Source organism: Argopecten irradians, chromosome 12 (assembly GCF_041381155.1).
Source record: "Argopecten irradians isolate NY chromosome 12, Ai_NY, whole genome shotgun sequence".
NCBI classification, from domain to species: Eukaryota; Metazoa; Mollusca; class Bivalvia; order Pectinida; family Pectinidae; genus Argopecten; species Argopecten irradians.
The window spans coordinates 7612453-7625832 of record NC_091145.1 but is presented as its reverse complement, the minus strand read 5'-3'; the positions used below and the strand labels follow the sequence as shown (position 1 = coordinate 7625832).

Below are 13380 nucleotides of genomic sequence, written 5' to 3'. Positions count from 1 at the left end.
TGGGTGGATGTATAGCTGGGTTTGTTTTCCTGGGTATATTTACTATTAGAATGATGATCTATTGTACAGACACACAACTTCATACGATATAAACCAAGGTATGTACAGTTTATATAATTGTAATCGTGTGAAACACTTGTCAAACATTCATATATGGATCAACCAACTAAATAAAAAAAGACCTTCGAAATGGCCCCTGTGTATACAAGATTGAGCCCAGGATAGAATTTTAACCCGGCCGCTGATTGGCTGGCTAATTATGAATTTCAAAAGTAAAAATGTTTTCTGACAGGTAATTATTCTTAGATAACCATGATATGAATTTGGAAATTCATATTGAGATTTAGGTTCAAAATATCAACTTTGATAATGAATAGGTAAAAGCATTAGAATTTCAGGATTTTTTAGTGCAAAATGCGCCTGATTTCAATAAAGCTACCCTGGTTGGAGTTTGAGCAGAAGGACCCAAACTTTTTTTTCTATTTAGTGTTATATGAGAACCTAGACTTTAATTATAGAACACAACAGCTAACTAATATTCCTTTGTTTTAATAATACAGTACAAAACTTAAACAAAGTTTAACACTGTGGTCTATGTAAAATCATTTAGTTGGTTGCTCTCTATATACATGTATACAGTTCCGTTTTAACTTTTATGTATAGTTTATATAAATGTAATCATGAGAAAACCTTGTCAAACATTCATACATGCATGTATAAAGTTTCTTTTGGCGACATAAAATGTTCAGTCATCGTCATTTTGGCAATATATTAGGGGTCAATCAACTTTTTGATACAATTTTTTAAAGATAATAGTTCAAAGCATTGATTAACATACTATCTATCAACGCTGTTTCTATTTTAAAATTAAAACTGCATACCGGATACTCAAGATACATAATATCTCAAAGGTACAGTTAGACATTATCTCTCTTACTTCATGACATCTGACTTTACTATGTGTACAAGATTTCGAGTCATCGTTGTTAATCCCAACAGATTTCTTAATGCATGAACACGCAACAAAAGTTTTGTTCAGGCAACCGTATAAACATCCACGGTCGAGCTCTCTCGTGCAATTAATCAATACAATTGTATCTTGAGAAATGCGGTCAAAATTACTTAAGCAAATGGATCTTCTATCAATATGTCCATAATCATTTTATATTTGACACATAAGATAACATATAACATACATGTACAATGTATTTTAGTGGAATTTTTACTTATGCTTTGTATGAGGTTGATTGTTCGTTGGTCGAACAGAACTTGTTTGTTACTCTATAGAATCATTTTTATCACGTAACTGGCCCGTCCAGCCATGTCCTGAATATCGTAAGACATATGTGTAATAATAATATTATGATGTCACATGTAGTTTTAACGTCAATATTATAATAAACAGTCTGAAGAGCTCCCTTGAATGGGGCGAAAGCGCTCACTAGTCATTCGTTATTGTTTTTATTTCATATATATATATATGACGTCGCATAATAATCTCAGTTGTTTTATATAGAGTCAAGTTTTACTTATATATCTATAAAAAAAGCTATGTGATAAATATAATCTTACACTAGTGACTATGTGATATGAAAGTTATCAAACTCGTTAAATACTATGATATGACACTCGCATAAAGGCTCGTGGCATATCAAATTATTGAACTCGTTTGATAAATTTCATATCATACAGCCTTTCATCTAAGATCCTTTATATGTATATCTAGATAAAAGGGTATATTAATACAACTATTCAATACAATTATATTGAAGGCGCTTCCGTATACTTAACCTACTATAACCTTTAGATTTGCAGGGTAATTCCCAAGGTGGTGAAGGCACGGTGGCGAAGAGTAGCGGTGAAAAAGTTGGCAATATTCCTGAAACAGCATGATCTAAAAATTTTCCCATGGCAGACAACGTTTTTTTACCACTATATGTAAAATAAATGTATGTTAGTCGAACCCAATTTGCGAATTTCGTTTTCTTTCAATTTAAGTCCAAATAACGTATCTACTGTATTCTGAAAACAGTCATATTGCATATTGTTTATCATGTATAAATAAGACCAAATCGATTTATAGATGACTTGTAACGATTCGAAAACTTTGATAAAAAATCATTTAAATTGCGAATATCGTTGGTCCCTTTTTAAAATAACCAAACTAAATCGGAACTCCTCGGGCATTTTTGTTTTTCCGTGCTTGCCGGAAAGGCCCGAGGAATTCCGATTGAACCAAACTTAGTCGACATAGTAACGTCATCGCCGAGGACACTATGTAACTACTTGACGCGTTTCCCTAACTTTCACGAGAACGGGCCATTTACTTTCCGACTTTCATTCGGCATTAATCTGAATTTCTATGGCTAAAAGTTTAAATGAAAGCATATTGACAGTCCTCGGGTTTCAACGACTGCTGTAAAGATGTAATTAGGAAATAATTACAAACACATTTTGGTAAATCTTAATTTTAGCAACATTTACAACTGTTATCAGTATCCGGGGTCTCATTTTTTTAGCTAGTAAGGTATATTGGGTTTTAATTATACTACAGGGTCATTCTTAATCCACTGCAATGATGATATCTGGGAGGAAACGTCGTTGCATGGTGACCATCACATACAACCGGAGTACCTGTAGAAAAATGTGAACCCTGATCATTTCACGTCCGTGCAGAGGGTCGAACCCTGACCTTCAAGGTGCAGCTGGGATGAGGAACGTTGGCTTAACGACTATACCATCCGATCACCCTATGTATATTCCAAGAAATAAATTTTACGTGGTGCCATATGATAACGATTTGCATTTTGATACCATCAAAAACATCCCTGAAATCGTTCATTTGTCAAAACTATACATCTTTGAACATGTAAAGATAATTTCCAAAGTTGATTTTTAAGGTTAAATAAGTATAAGTATGTCGTGTTTGTATTACTCATTATGATGAAATTGGTGGTCGATATTTATTATCTTTTACGCTTTATTCTAACAGTCGATGTGATTAGAAAGATATTATTTCTGAGGAATAACCTTGTTATATGTGACAATGTCATTTAAAGTATTTTTTGGGTATAGTTTATACTGTATGTTTGTTTAGTTTTGTGTAGAGAAACTTTCGCGATCTACTTTTAGTTACTCATTCACAAGGAGAAAAATTAAATGCAATTTAGAAAGTACTGTTAACTCTATTTCAATTCATATTGTTTATGTAGATTGTTTGGATGTTGATTGTCTGGCTATTTCTTGGAACATGATTTTTTTTATTTTTCCAGTATGTATTCTACATTTGTATATTTTTATCTGAATGTGCAATAAATTAAACAGCGCTAGTCAATATACCTTGTATGTTTTATAACGGTCGTAACAAGACAATAAATATCAGCAAAAATAGGAAGGTGTTTCAAAATCAGGGCACCTACTATAAAACTATCGATAGCGATTACTCGTAATTATTAAACACAGAAACTCATATTGGAAGACCAGCGGCAATCATGGGCGTATTATGGTGCATTTTAATTGGCTATGTGTTATGTAAGTAATTTGTTTTTAATTCGCGTAATGAACTTTAATCCCGTGAGAGAAGTAGCACCTATATTCATTCTTGTATTTTTGCTACTACGCATCTAATACTTCGTTATTAAGAAAATTAATTCTTAATATGATAATTAAAACAGTCACGTCCTAGCATTTATAATTGCTGTTTTTGGCAACAATTATAACAAAACTGTAAATATATAACATGAATGAGGTACACAAAAGTAACACAACTTCTAACGTTGAAGTAAATATGAACATGAACTGAAAATCCTACAGTTATCGTTTTTATCATGCCAAGCAAATAACATTTCACAAGAGCAAAAATGCCGTATTTAATGCTATATTTTTTTTGTGAAATATTTATAAATGAAGTGAACGCCGTTAAATCAATGGTCAACATATATGTTCGTAGTTAGTCTTTCGAAACTAATTAAATTTTAGCGTCTACTGTAAATAAGCGAAAAAAAATAATGCATGAATGTATTTGTTTCCTTGGTGCCTGCAAAGCCTCAGTATTAAATGTAACTTTAAATTATAATAATATATGTAGTCATATCCAAATAGTGGGTGCAACTGTACGCCATTGATTCATGATCGTCCATGTAGATGCTGAGTTTTTCACTTGAGGTCTAATTATACAATATGACAATTAATCGAGATAGTTTTACATACCCAAGTACTTCGGAGATATCCAGTTACTGTAAACAACTTTCTTTCGCGTGCGATTTATTTCCGCGAATTCCGCGATACAAGTAAATTCGCGAATGTTTATCTCCCCATACTTGATGTATTGATAATAAGGTTGTACATTCATTTTTTTCAATCCACGAAAGTAATCGTCGCAAACTTCTATCAAAATGGAAAAACACTTATTACTTAATTATAATAAATAGTGTTTGATACTATACAATTATCGACCTATTTTCAGGTGGATACGATGAGTTATCAACCCGAGTAAGTGATATATCCCGAGGCCGGAGGCCGAGGGTTATATCATTTTCGAGGGTTGATAACTCACCGTATCCACCTGAAAATAGGTCGATAACTGTTTTATTATATGACACTTACATGATATTAAGCCGGCTCTTCAAAAAGACTTTTAAAACTACAAAAAACAAGATGATATTTGCAAACTTTCTGTTTACAAAAGCAATTACATGTAGTATATGGTAAATATCCAAATGCTTCTTGCTAACGGTTTATACTGGTAGAACTGGAATATTGTATCAACTGCAGCCCGTCTGGCATTCTTGAACGTTTTCCCTAAATTGAAGTTTGCAGTTGTCACCGTTGATCGCAGTGAACTTGCTGCCTTCCGCCATGTATGTTACCGACTATAATATTGACGTCACAATAGATTATCCCGACGTCATTGAATGAGGGAAACTCCTGTTACGCTATATTTGGGTACGACTTGACGTCAAAAGTGATTATGACGTCACATTTCAAGGGAGTTTTCCTCGATCTATTTTTGACACAGGTTACTGGACTCGCGAGAGGTATCTGGACTGAGTCCAGTAACCTCGCGTGCTTTTTGCCGCCGATTTCGGGGTTGATATCGCAGTTGATGAATACTTCTGAGAAACTTATTGGCCAATCAAAATACAGCAAAAGCACCAGTCATATAATAAATAATAATAACAACATTTTATAAGTATTTTATCACACGTATTATACGAAAGAATGTTAGTTTGCAGTAACCGAAATCGATGACTACATACTGAAGCGATGAGGTAAGATCTCTTTTGTTTGTTTGTTTGTTTGTTATTGTTATTTTTTAAAATATTTTTTGCAATATTCTGAATCTAACAGCATGACTTCTCACCTTCAAAGAGTAAATCTGCCAGATTAGAAAGGCACGTGTCCTTGAGGCCATAGAATTACAATTTAAAGGTACCGATGAAATCGTAAATAATATAAATACAGGTAAACTCTGTTATATGGTGCTACTGTTGCATAACAACTTTAAACTGACTTTGACTTGCTGCGTCATAAGTCTACAAACATATACAATGTACTGGTAAGCAGTTGCTAAGGTCCTATGTGAGTGCATTGACTTTTCTGCGGGAGTCTTCATTCAAATTCATTGTTCGTTTGGTAATATACGTGTATATATTTTCCTACTCTAGAGATTGCATATCCTTTACCCTTTATTGTCGGCATTGTTCAGTTTTTATCTTAATAAATATGTCAGATCTTTAACCTTCAGATCTTAACAAGATATTTAAAAATGATGTCTCTATCAAACCCCATCTTAACCTACTCTTAACTAATGATGATTAACTTACAATGTAGTTTAAAGTAGACGCATCATGTAATACAATCTATATTTGCATATTTCAGAGTTAAATGCCCTTGCAGGTTGGTATTGATTGTGACGTAAAGAGTTTGCGAGATTAACGTCATACTTTTCGGAGAAAACGACGTGAATTGCGCTCACAAAATAATGACGTAACAATCGATACCTACCTGCAACGGAGCTAACTCTGCAATATTATAGGAATAGCATGTCTAAGGCGTATTTGCCGTAGTCTGCATATTATTATTTTAAAAGAAGTGTGTTGCAGCCTTTTGAATAGGTCGCATACTACTTTCTGCGACAAATTGAAATTATGGGCTAGCTTCTTTGTTTACTATATGCAGAGATTTAGATATATTTTGCAAAAATTTCATTATTTTCAAAATTTTTCAAATCGTCATTAGAATTCGTCTAAATATTTTAACACAAAAATATAAAAGATAAACCTAATCCAAACTAATGATTTCTTGTAAGATTTCGTATGCTATTGAAATGACTAAAAATTAAGGTCATTGAAAATATGGTGTTATCTATCTGACTATATTGAATAATATCTGCCATACAACCATTTTTGTAGATATACCCAAGCCAACGAGAACCGAAATATGTGAAGCAGAAGACGAATACGGGATGACTTATTACCACTACTGCAGCGATGCGTGCTGTGACTACACTAGTCCCCCGGCCTGTTGTGAATCAGAGCACTATACCGCGTACAAAAACGACTATGGACTGCGTGCAAAAAGGGCTATACGTCGCGTACAAACAGCTCACAAAAAATTAAGCGGATACTATACCACGTACAGATGGGTATATTACACCACGTACAGATGGGTCTATTACACCACCTACTACACCAAGTACTACACCACGTACACCTTGTAAGTATCAAAGCAACTCCATTTAAAAAGTACCTTTCCTTAAATATTCAATGTATATATAAACTTTATAAGGTCCCTGCTCCGACTTCAACAAAAGTCTATCAATCTGTTTTCCTTTTCCAGGTCGCGTGGAGCCATCACTGGGATTGTGTTTGGAGCGATTGTCGGCCTTATTATTCTGTGTATGTTAATATATGGTATTGGGGCTCTATGCTACAAGGCTTATGAAAAATGCAAAACATGTTGTAAATGCAGACCTCCGTGTAAACGACATGTCGACGTCAGTCCGATAAACGAAATCAACACTGTATCCCACAGAATTAATTTAGGTTGGTATATTACTCATCTTGAAAATATCTTAAATTTAACTTAATTAGTGAAATAAAGAACGGATGTCAGATTACAATTATTTAACCTTTGTTGTATCAAGGATCTACATAGGTTTATATTTGTAACGTGACTTTTGATTGGCCAATACAACGTAATTACACCTAACGTCGACTAGTATCCCCATCACCATTGGATGACCAGAACAATGCCAATCACATTGTTGTCAAATAACAATCATTACAACCGCCAGCACATCGAGGTCATCTAAAAAACAGAGGACATCGAAACTCAATATATTTACGTAAACATTTCGGTAAAATAGTAAAATACCGAGTATTTCTCTGATAAAGATTCACATGAAAGACTTTGAACTTTAATAATATTTTATGGCTATCAGAAATCGCAATATCACTTTATATATATTGATATGCTCAAATATAGGACAGCTGGACAGGGATATATCAACTCGAATTAAAGATTTTGGCTAGTCATCACTAGGCCCGTCTAATGCTGATAACAAAAATCTTCCACGAGTGTTGATATAGCGCTGTCTACCTGACAGACATATGTTTGATTATTTTTCTCCGCACAAAATGACGTAACGCTTTTATCCATTGTGATGCATAACGACGTTTCTGTGATGATGGCGCTGAAACTCCATCAGTATTGGATTTTGTTTGTTTGATTGATTTATTAACGTCCTATTAACAGCTATGGTCATTTAAAGACGGCCTCCCATGTATGCGTATTGGAGACAAAAAACAAACGCAGGTGTGCCTAGTGGACACGGATATATCACTTATATACATACATATATACTTGCAAATCCATGTAAAGTTGTCTGAATCATTTCTCTCTTAATCGAGGGATAACCCTGTCATGTATGGGAGATCTCTGTTACCCGCGGGATAATTTTTTTGTTTGTTTGTTTGATTAATTAACGTCCTATTAACAGCTATGGTCATGTAAGGACGGCCTCCCATGTATGCGGTGTGTTGCGTGTATGTTGTGCGAGGTGCGTGTTTTGGGAGACTGCGGTATATTCATGTTGTGTCTTCTTGTATAGTGGAACTGTTGCCCTTTTTATAGTGCTATATCACTGAAGCATGCCGCCGAAGACACCAAGCAAAACACCCCACCCGGTCACATTATACTGACAACGGGCGAACCAGTCGTCCCACTCCCTGTATGCTGAGCGCTAAGCAGGAGCAGAAACTACCACTTTTATAGACTTTGGTGTGTCTCGGCCAGGGGACAGAACCCAGAGCCTTCCTCACAGGGGCGAACGCTCAACTCAAGGCCAAAAGTGAGGCGGTGCCAAGGGAGGCATTAGGAAAGATAAAGTCAGTTAGGAAGAAGAGAAAAGATAAGATCCTAAATTTAGTCGCCATTTATGATCATGCAATAGGGGCAGCAGGTACAATTCTAACGCCCGGATAACCCTGTCATGTATGGGAGATCTCTATTAACCGCGGGATAACCCTGTCATGTATGGGAGATTTTTGTTAACCGCGGGATAACCCTGTCATGTATGGGAGATTTTTGTTAACCGCGGGATAACCCTGTCATGTATGGGAGATCTCTATTAACCGCGGGATAACCCTGTCATGTATGGGAGATCTTTGTTAACCGCGGGATAACCTTGTCATGTATGGGAGATCTCTGTTAACCGCGGGATAACCCTGTCATGTATGGGAGATCTCTATTAACCGCGGGATAACCCTGTCATGTATGGGAGATCTCTGTTAACCGCGGGATAACCCTGTCATGTATGGGAGATCTCTGATAACCGCGGGATAACCTTGTCATGTATGGGAGATCTTTGTTAACCGCGGGATAACCCTGTCATGTATGGATGATCTCTGTTAACCGCGGGATAACCCTGTCATGTAATTTAGAGGAGATCTCTGTTAACCGTGGGATAACCCTGTAGTTTAGAGGAGATCTCTGTTAACCGCGGGATAACCCCGTCATGTATGGATTATCTCTGTTAACCGATGGATAACGCTGTAATTTAGGGGAGATCTCTGTTAACCGCGGGATAACCCCGTCATGTATGGATTATCTCTGTTAACCGAGGGATAACGCTGCAATTTAGGGGAGATCTCTGTTAACCGCGGGATAACCCTGTCATGTATGGATTATCTCTGTTAACCGAGGGATAACGCTGCAATTTAGGGGAGATCTCTGTTAACCGTGGGATAACCCTGTAGTTTAGAGGAGATCTCTGTTAACCGCGGGATAACCCCGTCATGTATGGATTATCTCTGTTAACCGATGGATAACGCTGTAATTTAGGGGAGATCTCTGTTAACCGCGGGATAACCCCGTCATGTATGGATTATCTCTGTTAACCGAGGGATAACGCTGCAATTTAGGGGAGATCTCTGTTAACCGCGGGATAACCCTGTCATGTATGGGATATCTATGTTCACCACGGGATGACCGTGTCATGTATGGGAGATCTCTGTTAACCGCAAGATAACCTTGTCATGTATGGGAGATCTCTGATAACCGCGGGATAACCTTGTCATGTATGGGAGATCTCTGATAACCGCGGGATAACCTTATCATGTATGAGAGATCTCTGTTAACCGCGGGGTAACCCTGTCATGTAAAGGAGAAAATAAATCAACATTACTTTATTAAACATAACACAAACGATTTATAAGACCAGCATCCTCCTGTGCTGGTGAGCCCAATTGCTAAACCAGACATATATCAATATACACATATAAAATGAATTGCTTTACCACAGTGCTTTTCCTTTCTAAAACATTAAACGATATTTTTTGTTAAAATTAAATTCTGTTGTTTACCTACAGGTATTGCAAGTGGAGCTGCGGCGTCGACGACTACACCAGTCGAAATCCCTGATATACCTAATTATATAATGTAACGTCAATGGTGTGATCCTCTCCATGCCTACTCCAGACATCTCACCTATATGGTTAATAATATATATAATTGTTCATATGCTATATATTAACCTATCCAGTTAACTTAAATGCAGTTAAAAGTGCCATCGTACAGTTCTTTACAACGCAAAATATTTTTGTTCGATGATAACCGAATATAAATAAAATTGACCTGCAGTGATAAGCAGACTATCTGGAGCACTGACGAAGGTCTCGCTTTTTCTGGACGAAAACACAAAATATTGTAATTTAATAGCGAATTTGCAATACAAAAGCATTGCTCAATTTGTTCAATAGAAAAAAAACATCCAGCAAGAAAAAACAAAAACGAAAAACTAAAATAAACCATCATGATTCAAGACGAACCAGTGGCGATTGTGACATTTTCAAATGATAGAATAGGCAAGATCAATTTTGTGAGTGTAAATAAGAAAAGGATCCCAATTTTATACACATTAAAATATATTTAGAAACGATTTATTGTAGCATTTCGCTTTTATTAACAATTGGCGTCCCGGTTTTATTTCTACCATACAGTGAGTCTGTCGTGACAGAATCTGTGACATTTTAGGGGGGTATTTGTTTCCGAAAATATCGTAACATGACGTTGAAGTTGCAACAGCAGATAATTACGTTTTTCCCGATATTATCTCAAGCATTTTGTTCTTTTGACGATATGAGCACATGCATGTGTCATTATAAAATTTATTTCAATAAATTGCTTAAATTCAGCACGTATTGACGTGTCTTTATTTTGTTGGCACATGCATGTGCTCATGTGCACATTATACAATTTATTTCAATTATTGACGTGTCTTTATTTTGATGGCACATGTATGCGCTCTATTTCTTTTTTAAGTGTAAACTAGACCACTGTACTAATAAGAAATAAATTTTGACAAAAGTACATATTTATATTGGAACTGAACTGAGATTTTATCTCAATATTTGATATAATGACTTTGTCCGATATATTTGTGATACTTCGTTTTTAAAGTGTTGTTTGTGTTAAAAGTATCAAAATACATAACAATATGACGTCGTCTATTCCACTCAATGGATCATATATATTTTATTTCTAGATCAGCCGTATATGTAACATATAAAACAAATGACACCACAAACTTTTTCTTTATTTCTCTTTTTAATTCTTCACAGAATAAACTTAACTTGAAAAATAGATCTGTCAAACAAGGGAGCAGAAACCAGCTAATAGTGTTTTAGTCCTTTAATTGCAATTAATTATCAAAATATTAAAATTAAACTGTTATCTCAAATGGCCTTTATCTTAAAATTGAAAAAGTAAAAGAATACAAGGCTGCCATTATTTTTCATACCGTAATAAAAGATAATTAAAAATAATTTATTATTTACAAAACCAATTCCCTATGTGATTATATATACAAACACAACATATACCGAACGACGATATCAATAAAGAGACTTACTATGTTTATTGCTGCTGTTTTAGAGTGTGAGAGGACAGCATATTGGACCCGTCCATATCCAGATTCTCAGAAATTTCCTTGACCAATCAGAATTATTTTTACAGATGATTTTGCCAGATGGCTTAGACTATCAGCCAATAAGCTCGAGTTTAACAACGTGGATATTGAAAGTAGGTTATTACCGAATATAACTTGGCCCTAAACGTAACACTATGCATAAAATTTAGTGCTGAGTCAGACCTTTCATTGCAATAAAGTGATATCTTTTATCTTTATATTATTATAGGTAATAATTTTGTCAATCATACACTTTAATTGTCATTTGGATAAAAAGATATTTTGTAGCGAAAATGGCAGAACGAATTGATACGACATTGTGTTAAGCAACTTAAGTAATTTGAGGTTTTTCAATGTAAAACCAATTTTCATGATGTAATACTTACCATAACTTTAGTATGCAAATACGCTACCTACACCCATCTTTGTGGCCCCAACAAACATAAGATTTGAGAATCCCGTCTCCCTACCGTACCTCATCTCGTACTCGACGAGAGTAACATAGAGTGGTCTCCCTTCCTCAAAAAACCCTTAATGGAGCCACAGGGGCAAAATGGCTGAGGAGGAAAGGGGAGGAAACAGAAGGGTGGGACTCCATAAAGTTATGGTAAGTATTACATCATGAAAATTGGTTTTACATTGAAAAACCTCAATTTCATTTCAGTAATACGTTACCATAACTTTAGTATGCGAATTCGTCTTACCGTAGTGGAGAGTCCGAAGCCAGGCAGCCCAATCAAACGTCAAATCCAGGAGACAAGCTCCAGTAGGGAGAATAAAAAGGGGTTCCAGGAACCCCTCGAAGGAAAGGGATAAAAAATGGAATACCTCCCAGAGAATAGAGGAGTACCATCGTGATGCCTGCCCGCATACAGTAAAAACCAAAAATAAATACCATGTCTAGGGCGGAGGAACAGTCACAGACTGAGCCGCCACAACTGGACCCAAGGAAAACAGTCCCTCAGAATGAGAGGACAGGGACCGGAGGTAAAAGTCAGTGAAAGTAGACTGACCACGCCAAAAGACAGCAGACATGATGTCCTGGAATGAGGACCCATTTAGGAGAGCCAAAGAAGCTGCAAGGGCTCTAACCTCATGAGCCCTCACCTTACATTTCGCCCGAGATAGATCATTAGATAGCTCATAAGCAATCTTGATCACCTGACATATCCATCTGGAAATGGATTGGGAGGAGATATCCTGCTGACCCTGTTTAATGGGCAAGAATAGACGAGATCGAGTACCTCGCCCCCCCCCCCCTAGTTTTATCAAGGTAAAACCTAAGTGCTCGACAGGGGCACAGCAACTGATCATTCTCCTCAGACTCAACAGAGACTGTCAAGGAAGGAATCCTAATGGGATCGGGCGAAAAACCAGGGACCTGATTCTTTGCCAAAAAGGCAGGATCAGTGAGAAGGGTAACGGCAGAGCTATCTCTGGCCCAACGAAGGCACGAAGAGTGAACAGACAAAGCATGGATATCACTCCTCCTACGGCCTGAGGCAAGGGCAAGCAGGAAGACAGTCTTAAAAGTTAAAAACTTTAGGGAGACAGACCCCAAAGGCTCATAAGGAGCCCCCTTCAGTGACTCTAACACAAGAGCTAGGTTCCACTGTGGAGCTAACTGCCGTACCCTAGGCCTGTCCAAACTGAAGCCCCTAATCAAAGCAGACAACGAGGTGGAAGAACCTACCTCTCGTCTATCATGAAAAGAAAGTACACTGGCAATAGCCGTGCGGTATCCCGCAATAGTACCAGAGGCGAGATTCCGTTCCCTTAATAAATAGAGAAGGAAATCTGCAATCAGCTGGACAGAAGCCTTGATCGGATCAATCTTCCTGCCGATACACCAATCACAGAAGATCTTCCAGCGTGACTGGTAGACGGCAGAAGAGGAAGACCTAATTGAT

The 13380-nt window shown here is 36.6% G+C and overlaps 1 protein-coding gene across 1 annotated transcript; it reads left to right on the top strand.

The window, feature by feature from the left end:
- Positions 1-3392: 3392 nt before the first annotated feature.
- Positions 3393-10581, top strand: LOC138304739 (uncharacterized). The gene is made up of 4 exons (XM_069244987.1): positions 3393-3531; positions 6414-6717; positions 6841-7046; positions 9873-10581. The coding sequence occupies exons 1-4, from the start codon at positions 3492-3494 to the stop codon at positions 9944-9946; spliced, it is 624 nt and encodes a 207-aa protein (XP_069101088.1). The 5' UTR covers positions 3393-3491; the 3' UTR covers positions 9947-10581.
- Positions 10582-13380: the final 2799 nt, after the last annotated feature.

Bases quoted from the DNA above. Each gene is read 5' to 3' on its own strand.
- LOC138304739 (XM_069244987.1), top strand. From the start codon at position 3,492: ATGGGCGTATTATGGTGCATTTTAATTGGCTATGTGTTAT. The intron at 3,532-6,413 runs GTAAGTAATTTG...CCATTTTTGTAG, and splicing joins TTTAATTGGCTATGTGTTAT to ATATACCCAAGCCAACGAGA. The intron at 7,047-9,872 runs GTTGGTATATTA...GTTTACCTACAG, and splicing joins ATCCCACAGAATTAATTTAG to GTATTGCAAGTGGAGCTGCG.